General features: G+C 40.2%; 1 protein-coding gene across 1 annotated transcript; it reads right to left on the bottom strand.

Moving 5' to 3' along the window:
• Window positions 1–2,147: 2,147 nt before the first annotated feature.
• On the bottom strand, window positions 2,148–18,767 carry LOC131238036 (uncharacterized). The gene is made up of 4 exons (XM_058236162.1): window positions 18,654–18,767; window positions 14,716–14,985; window positions 4,159–4,269; window positions 2,148–2,602 (listed from the first exon to the last, which is right to left on the bottom strand). Exons 1-4 carry the CDS (start codon window positions 18,765–18,767, stop codon window positions 2,411–2,413), a joined length of 687 nt encoding a protein of 228 aa, XP_058092145.1. The 3' UTR covers window positions 2,148–2,410.
• Between the last annotated feature and the right edge of the window lie 2,395 nt (window positions 18,768–21,162).

The following is a 21,162-nucleotide window of genomic DNA, read 5'->3' as shown; positions in this document are numbered from 1 at the left end:
TAAAAATATATACAAACAAGTTAGTTTCATTTAGTAGCGTTGAACAAAATCATAATCACTCTTCTACTGATGCTTTATTGCATAATAATAAAGAGGTTTTTGAAAGAATAAATAAATAAATAAATAGAGGCAACGTCCTATTTAGTATCTACGATGTGCCTGTGGGGTTATAAATCCAAGCCATTGATCTAAGGTCCCCATTGTTGATGAACCATGCCTTAAAAAAATCTCAACATTTGCTCAAATTTAACCTTCCCATTGTTGCATTGCACCAAAACTCCACATTCAAAGGAGAAAAGACCAAAGATGTGATGGTTAGGGTCTTTAAGGGCCGTTCCTAATAAGTTATGTTTTCTACATACAACATTAGATAAGTAACTTATTTCAGATAAATAAATTTCGCTTATGATTAATTATAAATAGTTTTTTTAATTTAAATTTACTTAATCACTTCAGCTTAATAAGTAGAAATCAAGGAAGCTACTTAAAGCATAAGTAGCTTATCTTAAGTAACAAAAGATCCAAATTCCCCCTTAATTTGGAGATTTTAAAGGCATTTTTCATCCATGTCAAGGGATCTAAGATCAATGGCTTGGATAGTCCAATTATGAGCCCCATGTGAACCGGTTAGGTGCCAAATAGGAAAGTTTTCTATTTGAAACAAAACGATTAGGAAACCGAGCCTCATATAGATATCATTCTCTGTATCTGCTCAAGTAGTGGCTGGGGGTTGGGCCAATTGGACCAGACCGTAGAACATTTTAGAACCATCTGGTGATGAATTACACTAGTTTGTTGTTTGGACAATTGAATATTTTTCATTTTTCACCCTTCAATAAATATTGCAGGAAATCAAATAGACCAGATTTTTGGTTCATGATACATCTAAAAGCAGGGACCTATAATTTCTGCGGTCTAATTTGAATTAACTGGTAGGTGAGTAATTTCCAAGTAACTTCTAAGACCCTGTTTGGTAGACACCTAAAATGAATTCAGTTCGTTTTAGTTAACAATGACTATGTATTGGAGATCTTGATCTCTGGCACACAGTTATTGTTAACTGAAATGAGATGAAATCATTGTCTTAGAGATTAAGATCCTTAATTCACAATCACTGTTGAACTCATTTTTAGGTGTCTTACCAACTCGACCGAGTTCCTGTGTATCATCCATCATGTTCTGCCAGAGTATTGAAGATTCTTCCACAAGTGCAGATTTTTGGACAATTGAACTAGCCTAATTTTGGCCAACACAAATACATTTCTGGGTCCATTTAAGTGGCTCAAAATTTGTATATGAATACTACAGTTCTATGGGTGCATTAAGCTTGAACATGCATTACCTTCAAGGATTTATGCAGTAAGATTAGCAGCCCCCTTTCACAGAAAAGGAAACCAATAACATGTTATTTGCGCACCCTATATGGAACCAGTTATTGAATTGCTCGTCTGGTCCACACATCTAATGGCTAGAATTTTCAAGGAGATTTTCTTCCAAATAACGTATGTAAATTGAAAAGGAGAACCTAGATAGGGTATGAATGGGCTGGGCAAATGAATGCCCCAGACCAAAGCCTAACTGAACCCAGGCGAATCCTAACCCGCTAAATAAGCATCTAGGCACAAGCACAGCCCAGCATGCCAACCAAGTAGGCATTCCAACAGTGTTACATTAGTTTGGTCAGGCAGGGCCATGATGTCAGGCCCTTGTACCATACAAACCCAGGTTCTCCGTCATAACTCATACTCAAGCCTAACCCAACATCATCGTTGGGCCAAACACAGTCCAGAACTAGTAGAACTGACTGGGCTGGAGCTGGCCGGCCTACTTTCATCTGTAAATGCAAGTCAATGATGGAGAACTCACAACAGGGGCAAAAATACCACCAAGAACAACCCATGAAAACGAAAATGCAATGAGATGTTTGAATAGGGATGTCGGGTTTCCTTAACACCTGCAACTGAAAAGAGGAAAATTACAAATAGAGATAGCGGACCCTACCCTATCCTACATCCTACAATAGATCCCGAGGAATCGCATTGGATGGGTGGTGGTACAAATCCCAGAAATCATCCCCACAAGCTGTGGTAAGGTCGACCCTACTGTATCGTTCCTGTGAGAAAAAATTGGTGCAAATTGCAATTGAATGGCATAAATGAGCATATGATTAGTGCATTGTTTAAATGGAAAGGATCCAACATAAACGAACCTTTTGTTAAATCAGCAAATTGCCTTCGTACATGCATACTAGATCCGGACCATTCATCTGGCAGGCCCCATCATGGGTCATGGCACAAAATTCCAATGGTCAAATGATCTTATCCTTCTGATCAACATGCTTCCTCCCATTGAATGCATGAGGCATTTTTATCAATGCATGGCAGAATGAATAAAACCATCTACTTGGAATCTAGATTTTGTCGTTGTTGCTTCTCCTATGCCCCCCTTTTTGGGTTTCCATTTGTTTCATTTGTTCCTTCCCAGGAACTGAATGCCCTGTTTCAATTCTCTGATCTTCTGCAGCAGAGTCCAACCTGCTTTCTCTTAGCTTCCCGGATTTCCCAATTGCAAGAATAAGCTCAAGTTGCTTCTGCTGCTGCTCCTATAAAACTCGATAACAAACGGAAGTCAAGAAAATTGCTGATATGTACTAAAGCATAATAGAGAGGAATTACACAAGTATTGTGCTGAGGGTTAGTATATTATGATCAAGCTTTCAGTGGGTCCTTAACTCTTGCTCCGGTGGTATACTCTCAGGAGTTTCAACACTGGGTCAAGGGTTTCAAGTACCCATAGGTGGTGAAATTCCACTACGCATGAGTGTGTGGGGTGTGTGTGCGTGCGTTAAAAAAATAATAAAAAATAAAATAAAAATGATCAAGCCTTCAGTTTGTACAAGTGGGGACCATGGTCAGTGAACGAAGCCATTGATATGATGGGTCTCATTTGGATGGTTCATGCCCCCCCGCCCCCCCCCAAAAAAAGAAAAAAAAAGAAAGAAGAAGAAGAAAAAAAAGAGGGAAAGTCCCCAGACTCTGAGATCCTACCCACTGAATCTCTGGCTTTGTTATGGTTGGACGCTTTCTTTCTTAACCCTCTATTTGCTGGATTTTATTTATTTATTATTTTTTGATAGGTAAGCTTGGCTCGAACCCAAGACCTCAGTATTGAAACACGCCTGACAAATTAATTTATTTTCGTTATCGATATCAATGCTGTACACTGAAGGGTTAGGATTTTCCATTCTCTATGCATGGTCATCCAGTGTGGATCCAATTATATCAACTGTTTGGATCACCTGTGGGTCCAATCATATCCACTGTGGAGCACTCTTGCATGAACTGAAAACCCAAACACACTTTGTATAATACGACTAAAGATGAATAGAACATAGATGAAAACTAGGAAGGCATAGTTTACATTTTGTTTTTCGTTTTTTTAATAAGCATTGCTTGCAATCTGATAAAATAGCATCACTGAATGTATGTACATATGCACACATGTATGTTTGTTATGTCATGACTATCGTTTCATTACACATGTATGTATGTTATGTCATGACTATCTTTTCATTTCCAAATTTCACGTCATTCGTCCATCACTAGTATTTACATGCCATTTAGCAATGCATATATGCTTCACTCCTCGTAGAGGGCCATAAGAAAGAAGAAAGAGAGGTAGTATTTTTAATCCTGCTGAGAGGAGTGTACTGGACTGTGTAGCTATAGAGCAGCATGCTGGAAATCGCAAAGCACATGGTGCCCAGTTACAGCTGTTCAAATACATTTGTGTAGAGATGAAGTGTCCTAAGCCAATAAGAAGAGTACTTTTTGTAGTTTTAAAAAACCAAGGTGCCAAAAGCTTTCCAAATACTATCCTCAGCCTTTTAGAAAGGTTCCATGTATAGGCCCAAAAAAGATCAAAATACAGTTTTTTTTAATTTCCCAACAATGATGAGAACATCAGAATCTCTACATTGCTGACGGTTTATTAAATGCTTTGTTGCTTAGGGAGTGCCTCAACTACTTTCATCTGATATGACATTTAACCCTTCTTATGAACAGAATCAGACAACATTTCAGCAGTACACTGTTCATCCGAGAATTTGAGTTATTGGGAGATTCTATTTAGAAAGCCAAATAGCCATGTGAGACTAACCTGCATTGCCAACAAGACCTTCTGAATTTCACCAAGTTCCCTTTCGAGTATTTCTTCTTGCATTGCAAGTGCCCGAGTGGCCTCAGAATTTTTCTGAGCCAAAGCTGCAGCCTGCAAACATAAACAAATATTGGCATTGATCATGAATGTGAGGTCTTGCTTGTTAAGCTGGCTGATGCATGTTACTGGTAATGATACAAATAGACTAAACAGTACATTTATGTGAAACATGTTTCTAGGCATGTCTAGCCAACTTGGTTATTGGTTTAACCAAGGTATTCCGTAACGACCATTACAGCCCTGTAACAGTAAACAAATTTTAAAAGGAAGAAACTGTATTAGCCCTGTACCAGCCCGTTATGGCCCATTTTTTTTTTTTCTAGAATGGGCATTACAGCGCTGTATCATGTAACAGATCCCACTGTTACGGGGTCATTTGGCAAGTGTGAATTGGAAATTTTGGGCCTTAGGTGGGCCACAAACGTAAGGATTTCAGACAACGTGACTCACCAATGTTTTTGAACTGTCCATTACATGGCAAACGTTTGGACAGTTTGGATCATTCTATTAGTGTGATTTTAGTGATGCAGCCAATAATTGGATTGTTTGGGGATATCATCAACGTGCCACATGTACGGTGGATTAGTAGCCTGGCAACACCTTTGTTACTCACGTGAGTCTCCAGCCTTTAAAAAGGAAGCCATCTTTCCATTTACCATTTCACACCAATTCACAACAAAATAGAGTAATTTCAAAAAGAGTGGGGACACCTTGTGTCATCAAAAAAAAAAAAAAAAGAATAAAAAGAGTAATTTGAAAACATGCCAAAAAGCAATTTTCAATTTACCACCAATTCCATTTCACACCAACCAAACAACCTTACTTTTTCCAATGCACACCAATTCACCCCTGCCAAACAACCCTTATATAATGGCCATTACGGCCATTATGTAACCGTTTTTTAATACCATTGTTTTAATTGATTAAAAAAAAACTCAGTTATCTGTTTTGATAACTCAGCCATCTAGTATTGATGGACAATTTATGCAAAATGATTTTATTTTATTTTTAATCATTGAGCATTAAGAGCTTGAATTCATTGAAGCTCACATTTTTATACACCCACCTATGAAAGGGATATTGTAGAAAGGATTTGAAAGAGAAAAGACCATCGTCAAACTAAATTTACAGTTTTGACTTTTCAGAACTAAAGAATTCATGCATAAATTCTTCAACTGAATCTCATTTTCTAGATTTACATGGATTTTATAAGAGAAACAAGGGCATATGTCGAAGTTTACATAAAAAAGAACTCTATCATGTCCTCTGTTCCTTAGATGAGCTGGTAGTAGTGTGTGTGAGTGATCCACAGTTCAATCCCCGGTATTACCTTTCACAAAATAAATAAATAAATAAAAATCATGGAAACTGAAGGCAGACCTAAAAAAAGTGTGTTGATGTAAATGGCATGGATATGTTGAAGATAACAGCACAGTTGGAATTGTGCCCCTGTCACAATGCCTTCAGAGAACAACATCAGTACAATATCTTCTCTATTACAATGCCTTCAGAGCAACAACCTGTGGGACTATTTAATAGCTTTATCCCGCACCTCTCGGGCCACATCCTTTTTTTTTTTTGCTTCAGCATTGCTGAAGATTTGGAATCCTGCTCTTTCCAAATTGACCAAAGGCCCAAAAGAAACGAAAGATGCCACAATGCTCTCTATTGCTAGCCCATGTGGGCAAACTCCTCGGATTTGGAGAATGCAGCAACAGATCTCGGCATAACCCAATGGATGCTTAAGGACGTCCACACACAAGTCCAAATAAAGGATGTGAACTCACAAAAACATGAACAACTGGTTCACAGATTCAGCTTCCTTATGGCATATTAATGCAGAGGCACACTTGGGGTGGGCGGCACGTGTGAGGCGGGTGGCTCATGTGATTTGGGGCCCACGAGAGGGGGTTCGGCCGAGGTCTTAACCCATGAGATGTGGGGCCTGGGCTATGAGATAAAGGGATTGATTCGCCATGCTCTAACAGTTCGAGCTTTTGGAGCAAGTGGTTAATTGTCCTACATTTTTTTTTTTTGAAAGGTAACTTGTATTAATAGGAAAAAAGAAAAAAAAGAAAACAGGAGGAAAGGAACTGCTGAGATAGCAGAACCTAGGAAACCTGAAGAAACGCTAGATCAACATTAAACCCATCCATATGGGAGGCCCATTCAGCAATGAAACACTTAACACAGGAGCACACTAAGAGAGGGGGCTTCGACTCGTTTCAAAAACACCGATTGTTCCTTTCGATCCATACAGCCCACCAGGTCGCCAAAATCGACAGGCGCCATAACTGAGATAGAGGTTTGCTTAGTCGAACACCATGCCATGCCTTGAGTAACGTATCCACATCTCTAGGGAAGCACCAGTTAATTTTGAAGCAAGATAGAATGACTGTCCAAATTGAGTAGACAAAGGAACAGTGGATCAGAAGATGATCCACAGTTTCTTCATCGGACATGCAGCATAAGCACACATTAGGGAGGATCATTCCTTTTTTCTTGAGGTTATCGACGGTGAGGATTCGACTCTTTCCAGCCAACCATCCAAACACATGCAGCTTGGGGGGGACGGCATACTTCCAGATGAAGTGGGGATGTTGCATAGGGGGTTCATTGTTAGAGGCCGATAACTGCTTGAAGAAAGATCTGACCGAGAAAACAAACGATTTGTCTTCTCTCCAGATAATGTTGTCCTTACGGGCCTGAGAAGGGAGGGCGTGTTGTATGCAATCCATAAGTTCCTCAAATTCTTTAATTTTCCAATCTTCGAGATTTCTCCTGCATAGAATGTTCCAAACAACTTTGTCTGCTTGAGTAGAATAGTTATCCTCAATGGAGCTATTTTTGATGCTCGCCAACCGAAAAATGTTGGGAAATTTGTCTTTCAAATGAATATTACCTAACCAAGTATCCTTCCAGCATCTGATGCAGTCGCCCTTACCAACTTGGAAACCAATCCTTTTGAACATCTCACGGTGCATGCGCCATATACCTTTCCATATTGCAGAAGCCCTGTATAAGGATGATTCTCTGGTCCACCACCCCCCTTTAGAAGTCCCATATTTACCTTTGATTATCTTGTTCCACAAGCAATCTTTTTCAGTGCCTAATCGCCAAATCCATTTCCCTAAAAGGGCCTGATTCATCGCTTTTAAGTCTTTTATACCAGCTCCTCCATCTTTAATATGCTTACAGACTTGTCTCCACCGTATGAGATTGTATTTCTTTTTATCATCCTTCCCCTGCCATAAAAAGTTACAACTGAGGGAGTCGATTGCCTTGAGGACCTTAGCGGGGCAGCGGAACAGGGACATGAAATAAGTGGGGAGATTAGAGAGCACTGCATTAATTAGAGTGAGGCGACCTCCAATGGAAAGATACCGGCTTTTCCACCCAGACAGGTGGTTATGGATTATATGAATTACCTTATCCCACTGATGGGATTTGGACAAACCAACACATAGAGGAAGACCAAGGAAAGAAGTTGAGAATGATCAGGTAGAGCACCCCATTATTTCTGCGAGTTCCTTAACCTCATGACTATCCAAGTTGATTCCATAGATTTTGGACTTAACCATATTCACCTTCAGCCCTGCAACTGCTTCAAAACACCGGATAGTTGTTCGCAAGTTGGCAACAGTTTCAGTCTTTGCGTCGGAAAAAATAAGGATATCGTCCGCAAATTGAACATGAGATATTGGATCAAGCACTCTTTTCATTGGGATTCCTCGGAGGATGCCTTCCATCTGCCTCTTCTGGATCATCACAGATAGAGCCTCACCGATAATGAGAAACAAAAGAGGAGATAGAGGATCACCTTGCCTTAGGCCACGTGAACTTTTGAAGAATCCCTTCGGCGATCCATTCAATAGAATTGAGAAATGAGCCGAGCTAATGCATTCCCTGATCCATGTCCTCCATTTCTCCTCGAACCCCATATGCTTCATCAGATATAGAAGGAAGTTCCAATCGACGTGGTCATAGGCCTTCTCCATGTCCAAATTGCAAAAAATGTATTTCTTCTTTGATCGATGGCCGGTATCGAGGCATTCATTTGCAATTAGTGCTCCGTCGGTGATCTGTCTCCCCGGAATGAAAGCGCATTGATTGGGACTGATAATGGAGCCGATAACAAGCTGAAGCCTGTTTGTAAGAACCTTAGCCAAGATCTTGTACAGGTTGCCAATGAGACTAATAGGTCTGAACTCCCTAAACTCTGAGGCTCCCGGGAACTTGGGAATCAATGTAATAAAAGCCGCCCCAATATTTCTGGAAAGTCTTCCTCTATCATGGAATTCATTGAAAAAAGCCATCACCTCATCCTGAAGAAGATCCCAGAATACTTGAAAGAAAAGAATTGGAAATCCATCTGGGCCGAGAGCCTTACCTCCATGTAGAGCCATCACTGCCTGTTTAACTTCATCCAGAGAGAAATGTATCTCCAGGTAGGTAGCAGCTTCATCACTTACACGATGGAAGGAGAGGTTGTCCAACCGGGGTCTGTTCCATCCTTCTTTTCGGAGAAGACTTTGAAAATAGGATATTGCTTCGCTGCTGATTGTCTCTTTATCTTCGATCCGATTTCCATTAATGGTAATGTTGCTGATGCGATTGGCCTTCGCATGCATGCTGGCAACGCAGTGAAAGTACTTGGTGGTCTTATCTCCCTCCTTTATTCATTTAGCCCGGGCTTTCTGCTTCCATGAGATTTCGTCTTGAAATATTATTGTTGAGAGGGATTGAATGAGCTGGATTCGTTTTGCCAAAATATCTTTGGACATTGAGCTAGATTCAGCGAGAGCATCGATCTTCTGAATTTCTAGTAATATGGATTCCGTCTCTTCCTCCGATCTGCGACATTCCTCTTTGGACCACTGTCGCAGTTTTTCTTTTAGACTCTTTAGCTTGGAACAGAGGACGTGGCCCGCAAAACCATGAGAATGTGTATCCTTCCACCAATTAGCCACCATAGATTTGAAACCTGCACGATGTATCAAAACGAAAAGACTTGGGGCCCCAATCTACCTCCGCGGCAAACAAGAGAATGGGCCAGTGGTCTGAAGTAGTCCTAGCAAGGACGACCTGAGAGGAGGAAGAGAGGAGGGCAAGCTATTCTGGGAAGACAATGAAACGTTCCAACCTGGACAAAATCGGGTCAAGTCTCCCATTCGTCCAGGTGAAATGAGAACCAGATAAAGGGAGATCAATGAGACAGTTACTGTTGATCCATTTGGAGAAAGCCACCATATGAGGTTTTAGTTTGCTCCCCGAAGATTTTTCTCCCGTGTGCCGGATGGTATGGTATTGAAATCTCCAGCAAAACACAATGGCCCTCGAAAACTCTAACAGACTGCTGATAACTCTTTCCAGAATTCATTACGTGAATCGTTGCTGGTTGGCCCATAAACTGAGCAAATGAGAAAATCCGTAGCAAGAACATTGCTTCTCAGGATGGCCGTGATAGAGAAGTTGCCCACTGAGCTCTTCAGAAGAGAGCAGGATACCGACTTCCAAGCGATTAGAATACCCCCAGAGGTGCCCAAAGCTTCTTTTGCCACCCATTGAATGCCTGAGGCCTTCCATATCAATCTCATAAGGAGATCATCAAACGATTTCACTTTGGTTTCCTAGAAACAAATAATGTGGGGGTTGTATCTGCTACAACAGTTCTTTATAAGTCTTCTTTTTTGCTTAGATCCCACCCCCCGAACATTCCACGAGATAATCTTCATGAGAGAACAACGCTTCCCCGAATACCCTTGGCCCCTTCTTCATTCGTAAGCTGAGCTGCAGTTGGTGAAGGGATGACTTTTCGCTTCAGGTTCCTATTTCTTCCTGTCCTTGGGGACCTTTTGCGGGGGGTTCTATTTGGGTCCAACGGTTTGCCGCTATTCTCTACGCATTGGAACAGAGCGAGGAAATCCTTCGGACAATCGCCGAAAGAGAGACCGAACAGTCTCCCAATATGTCCCATTGCATCACGGATCCATTTCTTCATCTAGATTTTCTTGCTCAGAGAAGCCCTTAACTCTTCGTCAATCAATCTAACTTCAGGGTTTCCATTTCTGATCTGGAGGGGTTCCGCGATGATAATCACTGTACCTGGGGAGTCTTGAAAAAGAGAAAGGAGGTTACACTCGGAGCCCTTGACAGATTGAGACAAGGTGTCGAATTTGGAAGACTCTGGGGATGATGGGGGATGTGAGTAGGAAGACGTATCTTCGTTTCGGAGCGGATCTTCAGAAGGAACTTCCAAGGGGATCAACTGGTATCAGAGCAGGAGGTCTCGTGTTCGAGAATCCTCGCAGAGGGTGATTAATGCAAGGGCATTTTCACACCGGGCTCGAGTGGGGTTGCCTGTGGGATGCAGGGGCACACTTTTGGGGTGGGCAGCCCGTGTGAGGCGGGTGGCTCGTGTGAGGCAATATGCTTTTATGATGTTAAACATTGGTGAAAGATGAGGGAATGCATTTGTTTTTAATTCTATCCTTCTAAGCAAAATGAGCAAGAATAGATTAGGAATAAGTGCATTTCGGGGGACTTGGGAGCAGCAACAATAAGTAATAAGATGAGAAAGTAGACTTAGATGGTTTTGCCATGGCAACTTGATGCAGGACATGAAATTCAAACTTGATATGCAAGATTTTCAGGCTTCGGTTCACACTAGTTCAGAAACAATTACACAATTCCATATCCCACACAAAAGTTCAAGCACTCGATTAAGGGAAATTTATGCAGGCCCAGGCCTATACATGCTAGGGCTGGATCAATCAAAGTTATAGACCAAACAGTACTCAAAGGAAAGTAAATTCATCCACACATGCACAGAAATATTTCCCCAATCTAAGGGATTCACAGGTTTTAATTCGGGGAACCCTAGGGTTAGGAAAAAAGGCAAATAAAGTGGAATTTAATGCAATCTAGGGTTAGGGTTAGTGAAAGTAAGTAAGAGAGGAATTAAAGAGGGGAAAGATTGGACCTGACGACAGTCCACGCGTGTGGACAGCGGGCCAGACCTGACGCACATGCGCAGAGGCCTGTCCGCACGTGCGTGAGGTCCACGAACCCGGAAAGCAACTCCTTCCTTGAGTCTGGTCGGCCAGGGGTGGACTCCAAAACCTCCGAATTTCGGGTCAATCCGATATACGATCTGTGTGTGGTGCTTCACCGAAGTTCCAGCCCTCCTGCAGGGCTAGATTCCAGAAATCTGTTGTAGAAGAGAAACGTCTGTAAAATATTGATAAATTTGTAGGTGGGATGGTTGTAAGAGAAGAGAAATATGGATGGTAGAAGGTGGAAACGAATCGGGATGAGTGTAGCTTCGCACCATGGTAGTCAGCCCTTCGAGGAAGGGAGGGTTTCACACCTAATCGGATTTTCACAACTCAAAAACTCTGAGGAGCAGAAAAGACGCAGAAATTTTATTAATCTTCAATCAGAAAAAAGACAAGGGATGCCTATTTATAATAAAACCCTATACCCCAAAACTCGCGCCATGTGTGCAACCTATTACTTGGAGACAAAGTAATAAAAAATAACAATTAATCAAAGCAATCTGAATTGTCCATGATATTCCTAATAACAATAATAAGTAAAACTCAAAGTACTAGATTAATTAGAATAGTGGGCCACGATCATGAGAACTCATGGTGGGATTCACATGACTATCGGGCCCACTCCAACGAACCAAAACGCAGTCCTCTAACTAGGAGGCCCTCCCTGGACGTCGTCATCAATCCAGATCGATAGTAGGGCCCTCCTCCTCCTTGCGTACGTGCGTAAGGGAGGCGTGCGTGTGCGCATGATGTCCCCATCACAACTAATACCAAGAATTGCACATATTAGAAGTGAGTTGGTTCAAGACAAAGGCTCTAAAAAGGCAAGGGAAAGACCCAAAAGGATGTGGGTGGAGGCATTAAGAAAAGATTTGACGATCTGTGGTCTAATTGAGGATATTGTCCTTGATAGAGTGGAATGGAGGAACAGGACTCGTTTAGTTGCCCAAATTAGTCAAGATAAAGCTTAGATGAGGATGATGAAACATTGGTACAAGAATTGGCATAACAGTACTTTAGATACAATCCAAAGTCACACTTTATAGAGACTTCTAAAGAATTGTTTTCACAGCTCACACAATAAGCTGTCATCTAACTGTATGTAACCTATGTCTAGTTGTGTCCGGTGCAAATTTACGTTTCCAACTCACTTCTTTCCCACATCTTGGGTATGAAGGCAGTGCTACTTAACATTTTAGTACTTTGATGAGTAAAAATTATTAATAGTATTACAATTTTAAGTGGTTTTAATAAAAATTGTATGGTAGAACCATATCCAACACAGATCTTGTACCCATAGCAATGTCATGCCATATCCAACACGAGTAAGCCGGTGGATTCGAATGATCCGAGTGCCATGGATGATGGTTACATGGAGTTCTTTTTTGAATAAATATGGCGGGAGGCCCAGGACTGAAACCACAATCTCACAGAATGGTTACAATCGAAGATTGTCGTCACTATAATATGGTTGACACTATCTAGTGATGGCTGTCAATTCAATTTGGCTTCATTGGTTACCATGTTTATATATTACGCTGTTTTGAAATATTATGTGTTCGCAGCTACAAGAATATCTAGTATCCATATTCGGTTTCACATAATGAGGATCCATGATACGGGCATGGATGCATCATAAGTAAACGGTTATTAATATTAACAATAGCATTCTACATCAAATGGAAGAGAAGTAATGAACCAACACCACGCCAATCTTCGACCTTGATGGGACCTCACTCCTCTCAAAGTTGCTTCTGAAACAAATTACAAGCAGGACTTGACTGAACTCATCTTCATCATCATCATCATCATCATGTCTGAATACAAGATTTACAAATTTATGAAAACTCATGGTCTATATATTGTAAAAAATTTAAAAATACAAGCTCTACAAATCCAATGACTGTCAAAAACTATAAAAAATAATAATAATAATAATAAGATTCAAGAATACATTGACTGAAGTCATGATTCAATAGACTCCTTTTTTTTGAGAAGCAACTAAAAATTTACTAATAAAGAAGAGAAAAAAAATTAAGATGTAGGGACTCTAAAGAGGTGCTGGTCGAATTGATATTTTCTGTTATCTTAGCTCTTATCATTCGAAATGAAGGAGAAACCAAGGAGGATGTTTCCAATGGAACAAGAGATGGCTGGTGAGATGGAAAGCAAAGGCTCAAGTCATGATTCTATAGATTTATTATATATATTTTTTGAGAAGCAACAAAGAATTTACTAATTTAAATAAATTTAAAAAAAAAAAAAAAAAAAACCCTCAAGATAGAGAGACTTTAGAACGTTGCTGGTCACAAGTCTTGAAAGCCATTTTATCATCACCATCATATCAAAGTGATATGTGCCATTATCTTGGCTATATCATTCAAAATGATGGAGATATTGAGCAAGGTTTTTCTAATAGAACTAGAGCTGGATGGATGAAGTGGAGATGTGCTTCTTGAATGGTGTATGAGTGTCACATACCAATGAAACTTGAGGGAAATTTTTATAAGGCAGCCATTAGACAAACTATGAAATATGGGGCAGAAAGTCGGGCAATTAAGTGGAAATATGAACGCAAGACAAAAGTTGTAGAGATGAGCATGATGAGGAGGATGTCTGGAAAGACTAGGATTGAAGTAAGAATGAGGTCATCAGAAACAACCTGATGGTAGTCCCAATTGGAAATAAAATGAACGGAGCAGATTGGGATGGTCAGGTCATGTGCTAAGAAAGTTACAGATACCTTAGTAAGGAAGAGAACTTTGACTAGGGTTGAAGGGCTTGAAAGGAGGACGAGGGGAAGACCTAAATGGACTTGGATATAAGTTGTTGGAAGGGATATGAAGACCTTTTTCACTTGCCAAAGATGGGGCACAAGAAATAATTTTTTGTTGAAACAAGATTCCCCCCCCCACCCAACAAATTAAAGAGTAGTCCACATAAAGCTCTCAAGCACCTCCCATGAAACAAATCCAAATCCAAGTGCAAGTCCCCTTTTTCAGAAGCATGTCGCTACCAATGAAAATATCAACATTTTCTGCTTCCGCATCTTTGTTCCCATCCCAAGATGACAAACAAGATTGGCATTGTCACACTCATTTTCTGAGCTTGACTAAATACTAGTTACACATGATAAAATGCATAATAGGGGCCAATTTACAGTTGGCCCGTAAACATGACTCGCCACTTAAAACTTAATACATTCTTCCCAAAACCTAATCCAAGATAAATGTCATCCAAACTCTCATTTCTTGTTTTCAAGTGGTTGATTAAATCAAATTCTAGAGCTCAATGCTAACCACAACATTCAATTCCATTTCATTCAAACTACAAAGAAAATTCAAGATACAATACCAATCTCTTTTATGAAACTCACAGGGAACCAAACATGGACAGCAGCATCCAATTATGGAAAATAAAAATAAAAATTCAGGCTTACCTCAGTGATGGGATCTTTCAAAGACTTCCTTGTAACTCTAAACCTAATCCTCAGATTCTCAAGCTGCCTTGATAGCACTCTTACAATTGTTGCCGAGCTCCGAAGATCCTCTTCCAGCTTTTCAATTCTCTCAATCATATTTAAACCCCCATAGTCGACTGTATCCCTACAGATCCTCTGCCACTGCCTCTGACGGATTAAAGCACCAATAACAACAGTGCCCACCAAAAGCACAAATCGCCAGATGAAGAAACAGTTCACCAAAGGCACCTACAGTGACTTCTGCGGAGCCCATGAGATAACGGAATTCAAAGTGCAACCAATTGAGAAAACCACCGATGGAGTAATACAAAGAACTTCAGCGACCGAAAGGAACGTGTCTAAATTAAGCTTATTGATCTATCTATTGTTGATGCCTTCACCTGACGGAAAACAATTTTCGATTTTAGCAATTTTCCGGAAAAAAAAAAAGGATGAAAAACGAGAAATGGGTTCTGCTGGGAAGAGTTTTTTACCAGATTGAAAGACTCTGATTTGCCATTGGGATGTCTTAAAGGAATGTAATTTACGGTCCGGGGAGTAGTGGCTTGGAATTTCCAAAGGATACGGCTTTCGACATGGGCGGATCGGGAGATTTGAGAAGAGGGGTTTTGGACGGTTGGGATGAGTTTGGAAGAGATGGTGCAGGCGTGGATTTGTGAGGAGGTTTTGAGCAGCAGCTGACATTGATGCTGCTGGGTTTTGCGGCTTTGGTTGGAAGTTTCTATGGTGAGAGATTTGGGAGGGAGGAATTCCAGTTAGGGTTTTTGAGAAATGGGATTTCAGGAAATCGGGTTTTGATTTTTTTCGAAGAGAGAGAGAGGAGAGAGAGAGACAGGACAACGCGCTGTTATCCGGTGGTGCTCTGGACGGGTTAGCGTTAGACAGGCGGTTCGCCCAACGGAATGGCGCAGCGGCCTACCCGCGCATATTAGTTTTGACAGACTTAATTGTGCAGGTCGCTGCATAAAAGTTCTGTACAGTTCCATCTGGATGGTACACGTGGAAAGCATGTATAGTGATCGGGACCGTTGTTACAGTGGGCTACCATGTGATTTAGTTGGATCAAGAAATTCACGATGATTGGACTGAAGTAGATATCCGAACAGTGGTCTTGAAAAAATAACGTTCAGAGTGAGTCCGCATTCAACCGTTAAAAACTCACGACAGGAGGATAGCATGCGTACGACGCTTAATACGCACGCAATCGGAAATTATACACGTGTCATACATTAACCGAGATGAAAACCGAGTTAACAGTGAAGTGTGAACTGACAGTGGGTGTACTAACAAGCTAAAAAGAAAAAGAAAAAGAAAAAGAAAAAGAAAAAGATTGCTTGTATAACCCAGTCCTTTGATTCGCAGGCGTTTGTTGGGAAAATTATGACCAATGAATTATTTTTATTTTTAACCATCCAGTGAATATCCAACAATCTGATAGCAATATATTCAAATAACTGTAATTTTCGGTTCATATGCATCCAAACTAAGAATTATAATTTGGACAGTTTAATGTGGCTTAATTATATGCCACATGCAATTTCAAATTAATTTTTGAGTGCCTGCGTATCATCCATTGCACGCGGCCAGACTATCAAAGCTTTTATCGGCAATAAATGGGCGGTTGGAGTTGTCGTATCACTGCATTTTTAGCCCGTTGCCTGTTCAAATGGTGACGCAGAAGATTAGTACTGGAAACGGGTTGGCTACTCCCCTGCCACCAGCCCCGTGGCTAGTGGTCGGTGCTCTGTGGGCCCTATCATGATGTTGGTGTTTCATCCATTCCGTTTATCTATTTTTAAATATCATTTTAGGACTTTAGCCCAGAAATTAGAGGAATATAAATCTCAGGTAGTCCACACCACATGAAAACAATAGTGATTGGATATCCACCATTAAAATCTTCCTAAGGCCCACTGCACTGTTTATTTGACATCCAATTTGTTGATTTGGTCATACAGGCCCAGATGAAGGGAAAAAATAAAAATCAGCTTGATCCAAAACTTTTATGGCCACCAAAATGTTTTTAATGGTTGATGCTCATTCAACACTGTTTCGTGTAATGTGGTTCACTTGAGATTGTGATATATCGCACGGATGAATCATATAATCATGTAGGGGGCGTGAGAATCCGACAGTTCCTGTCGCTGGGCAAGCAACATGAGGACGTAGGGGAGGCAATGTGTATGTACCGGAATCCTCCACAGCGATTTACGCAGACGCAGATTGCCGGTGACCGAGTTTTCCAGGTGCCCAAACCCGACGCGGATTGAACGGTGAGTAGCTCACCACCCTGAGATGACTTGGCCAGGTTTGGTTGGTGGGCTGTGCACTGTTTGAGTCCGGTCCAATATGTTCCGAGCCAAAAAACTTTTTTAAAAAAGAAAAGAAAAGGCCAGCCCATTTCTAACAATGTACGGTCCAACCAATCAAATTGTCATGTCATCACAGCACTGAGGTGGGTGGTGGGACCAATCAAATCTGGTCATGTCATCACACCACTGTTTATGGTTGAGTATGTATTCAGCCAAGTCATGCTTTTTATAGTCTCATATTTTTAGGGCCGCATGTTATTTAATCAAATCCATCGTGAAAGATCACGAGTGATATCCTGCCACAGACAAGTTGCTTTCAATCTTCACGGCAGTGAGGACCTGTTGGGGAGCGTGGATTTGAAACTTCTGGATTCGAACCCCCAGGATTGGAAACCTCCTTAATTTGAAATCCTCTTGGCACCTTGGAGTGTGAATCAAGTTTAATCCAAATGCACATGATATATTTACGGGGGTTTGAATTTAATTACTAAGTCAACTTTGATATCTCTAATTAGTGAGATATGTAATTTTTGCACAATGGTTGTGATAAGCCGGTTGAAATATATGCTTTTGCCAAAAATGATTGAAATTCCAAGTCTCTGATAGGCCACGAGTACAAGATTATGTCTGAGTGATTAACCAATGATTTTTAATCATTGATTTACATCGACAATGTTTGGACATTGCTGATCATCATTAGTAGGCCATGCGCCTAATAGAATGATAGTGTATAATGACACACATGTTACATTTGCAACTATTGAAATGATTTTAGGTATAATTCAAGCTCTCACAATGGATTGCAGACCCCCTTGAAGAGGGGATTTGAAAGTTGAAAACTCTGGATTTGAAACCCCCCATTACTTTATGCTGCTTAACAACTAGGGATTTGAAACCCCCTCAAAACCCCTCCAATCCATGGTGCCTAAGTAGTGTTTGACGCATGATATTAGATAGGATTAGGTGCAATAGAATTGCATTTGGATCTTTGTACTTCCATCCCGCATTTGGAGAGGATAGGAAGAATTAGGATTAAGTGGGATGGAATTTTGTTTAGTCCCATGGGATTGAATTTCGTTGCATGTAGAATTTATGTGGATTTTGAAATCCTACACATGTAGGCCCCACATGATGCATGTGACTCTTTTTTATTTTTTGCCCTTTTTTTTCTTTACTATACATATACTTTAACTCATGACCTATGTGTTGAAACTCTTGCGAGCCTACCACCAAGCTATAAATAAGGACCCACATATGATTCTCCACCCATGTATATATTTACAAAATATATTCTTCTTTAGTTTTATTATTACATGTCGGGTTCACTTGTTCTCCACTCCAATGGAACCAGTTGGGCTGGGTTAAGACTGGTTAATCCCTGGGCAGACCTAGCATGGACCATCACTCAGAATCTGTACAATATGATATATTAATTCAAACGAGATGACCAAACTATGGTATATATGCATTGTTCAAACAATCCTAACCTCTTATCCATGGACATTTATTTGTTGAAATACAACTGTTAATCATTAAAAGAAATATATGTCTAGATTTACATGCAGTGCTCGGTGTATGCGCAACTGAGGGATCAGACGCCTGCGATGCAACATGTGACGGCAATGATATCTTCGTCACATCACGGGTAGAAGGGGTAGATCCAGTGCACGAACGACGTGCTCTCCCACCTGGTGCCATCACTGAATATATGCGAGCTACGAACTTATAAATTTAAACAATGTCAATACAAGTGGAATATACTAAAATAATTGATGGTACAATGCATTTGTGCTTATGCTTAGAGAGATGATTAAAATATGATTAGACCATTATACTATAATGCAAGTAGAATATAATAAAACTGCAAATTTAATCTATAACCCTTGAAATTCCATTACACATTATCATTATATATTAAATACACATATTTCGTTGTAATACGAAACAACTTTGAGGTAAACTATCTGAAGTACTCCCTGTGTAAGTTATCGTATGCTTCAGAAGCATATGTCATGTTGTGTGAAGCACTTGATATTTTTATAGTCAACATGCTAGTCACAATATTAGAAATCTAGTCTCTCGGGACTCCATTCAGATGTGCAAGTGACAGTCACATCTTCCATATCTCATTTCCTGCAGTTATATATATCCATCAACCCCGAAATTTCTTTGAGATGGTATAATCTTTCATTTGAGTCGTCGTCGATTTATTCCGTTCTAAACTCATCGACCAGACCGGGTATCTCTATGGCCTTACCAGAAGAAGATAGGACCGAAACGTCCATCTACAACAGCTGATGAAGTATGTTGCATGCTTCTTCTATACTCCGGTTTGAGGAGGACGTGATTAGAAATTGACTCAACTGTAAATGTGAATTATAAGCAAGTCAATAAAAGGAATTAATCATGACTTGTAATTTTCACGTATACATGAAACACATAAATTATTTGAATTAAAAAATGACATGTAAATCATGTGTACATTTAATAATCGTCGTCTGTATCACTATCGCTTAGGGTTATTTCTTCTTCACCATCACTATCGCTGATCAGTATTTCCTCTTCATCGTCTACAACGTTGTCATCAATGAAACTACTATCATCTCTAACAATATCATGTATTATTGAGGCATCAACATGATCAGGTGGCCATCATCTTTGTCCAATTGCACCACATCAATATCAACACTTAAATCGGTCCCTGTATCTCCAGATGGCATATCTTCTTGATATGCTTGTTCAACCTTAGACGTTTCATTTCCTCCGTCCTCGCTATCTTCAACTTCTGGTACGGGAATGTCAAATTCATTCCTGGACTTTATTTTCTACACTACATGCCAAGAGCCGCCTAACTTGGTGTCAACGAGGTAAAATACTTGTTCAGCTTGGCTGGCGAGGACAAATGGGTCGTCCTTAAACCACTTCCGAGATAAATTTACGCTTGTAAAGTAGTTGTCAGCCTGTATTCCCAACTTCTTATTTCCAATGTCCCACCAATCACATTTAAATAAGTACACTCACTTTATAATATAATAACTCAGCTCAATAATATCCGTCAAAATGCTATAAAAGTCAATTTCATCCTCCTCATTCGTTCCCTTCACAACCACCCCACTATTTTGTGTGGTCCTATACTTCTCACGTTCTTCGGTGTGGAACGAATTTCGTTTATAATACAACCTGTATATCTAGATACACGTCTATCAGGGCCACACGCCAGTGAGTATAGTGCATCAGACGCATCTGCAGAGTTACTCATACGTAATGTCTTCATCTATTATCATGTATAGAATGTAATTGTTTAGAGATTTTCTTAGGTTCAAATAATGTGCAATACAACAAAAATTCTAAGTATGGTGAGATATAATGTGAAATCTTACATGTTTTGCGAACCATTCTGGAAACTGATCCTGATGCATTCGATCATAATTTGTAGGGAATTTGGACTTCATCTCATATATGTGTTCGCTACATATAATGGCACGTCATTAGCAAGAAACATTAAGATCATCGTATATAGAGAAAAGAATAATCGAGGGAAGACTTACTCCGAATACGACTCTATTTCTTCACAATTATGCAACACACACCACCGCGCATTTGCTAGATCCCCAAGGTCCATATCCTGAAACGTCGGAGATCCTAAAAGATGAACGTTATGTGCAAATACAGATATGAGTCCTTATTCATGCTCCTACCCTTTATCGGCATTCCAATCTTCTCGGTTGAATCTAGTCTCTATGCTATGAAGATACATGGAGCAAAATGTAAGGCACTCATTATCAATGTACACTTTAGCTATGGATCCCTTCGGTCATGCCTTATTCCTTACAAATCGTTTGAGTGTGTGAAGGTATTTGTACACAAAACCACTATCTTATACGTATGAAAACATGGATATATGTAGTTTATGGAATGAATAAAAATTTTAATACGTTCTACCACCTTTTGATCGGATACATCCAACGATATTGTATTGGGCTTGTAAGCATCGCCTCGTACTGTAAGTGAATCACTAGGTGTACCATGACATCGAAAAATACAGGTGAAAATATTCTTTTAAGTTTGCAAAGGATTACGGCAATGTCCCTCT

This window comes from Magnolia sinica, chromosome 2 (genome assembly GCF_029962835.1).
Source record: "Magnolia sinica isolate HGM2019 chromosome 2, MsV1, whole genome shotgun sequence".
Classification (NCBI taxonomy): Eukaryota; Viridiplantae; Streptophyta; class Magnoliopsida; order Magnoliales; family Magnoliaceae; genus Magnolia; species Magnolia sinica.
The sequence above is the reverse complement of the archived record's forward strand: the minus strand, read 5'-3'. Positions and strand labels throughout refer to the sequence as shown.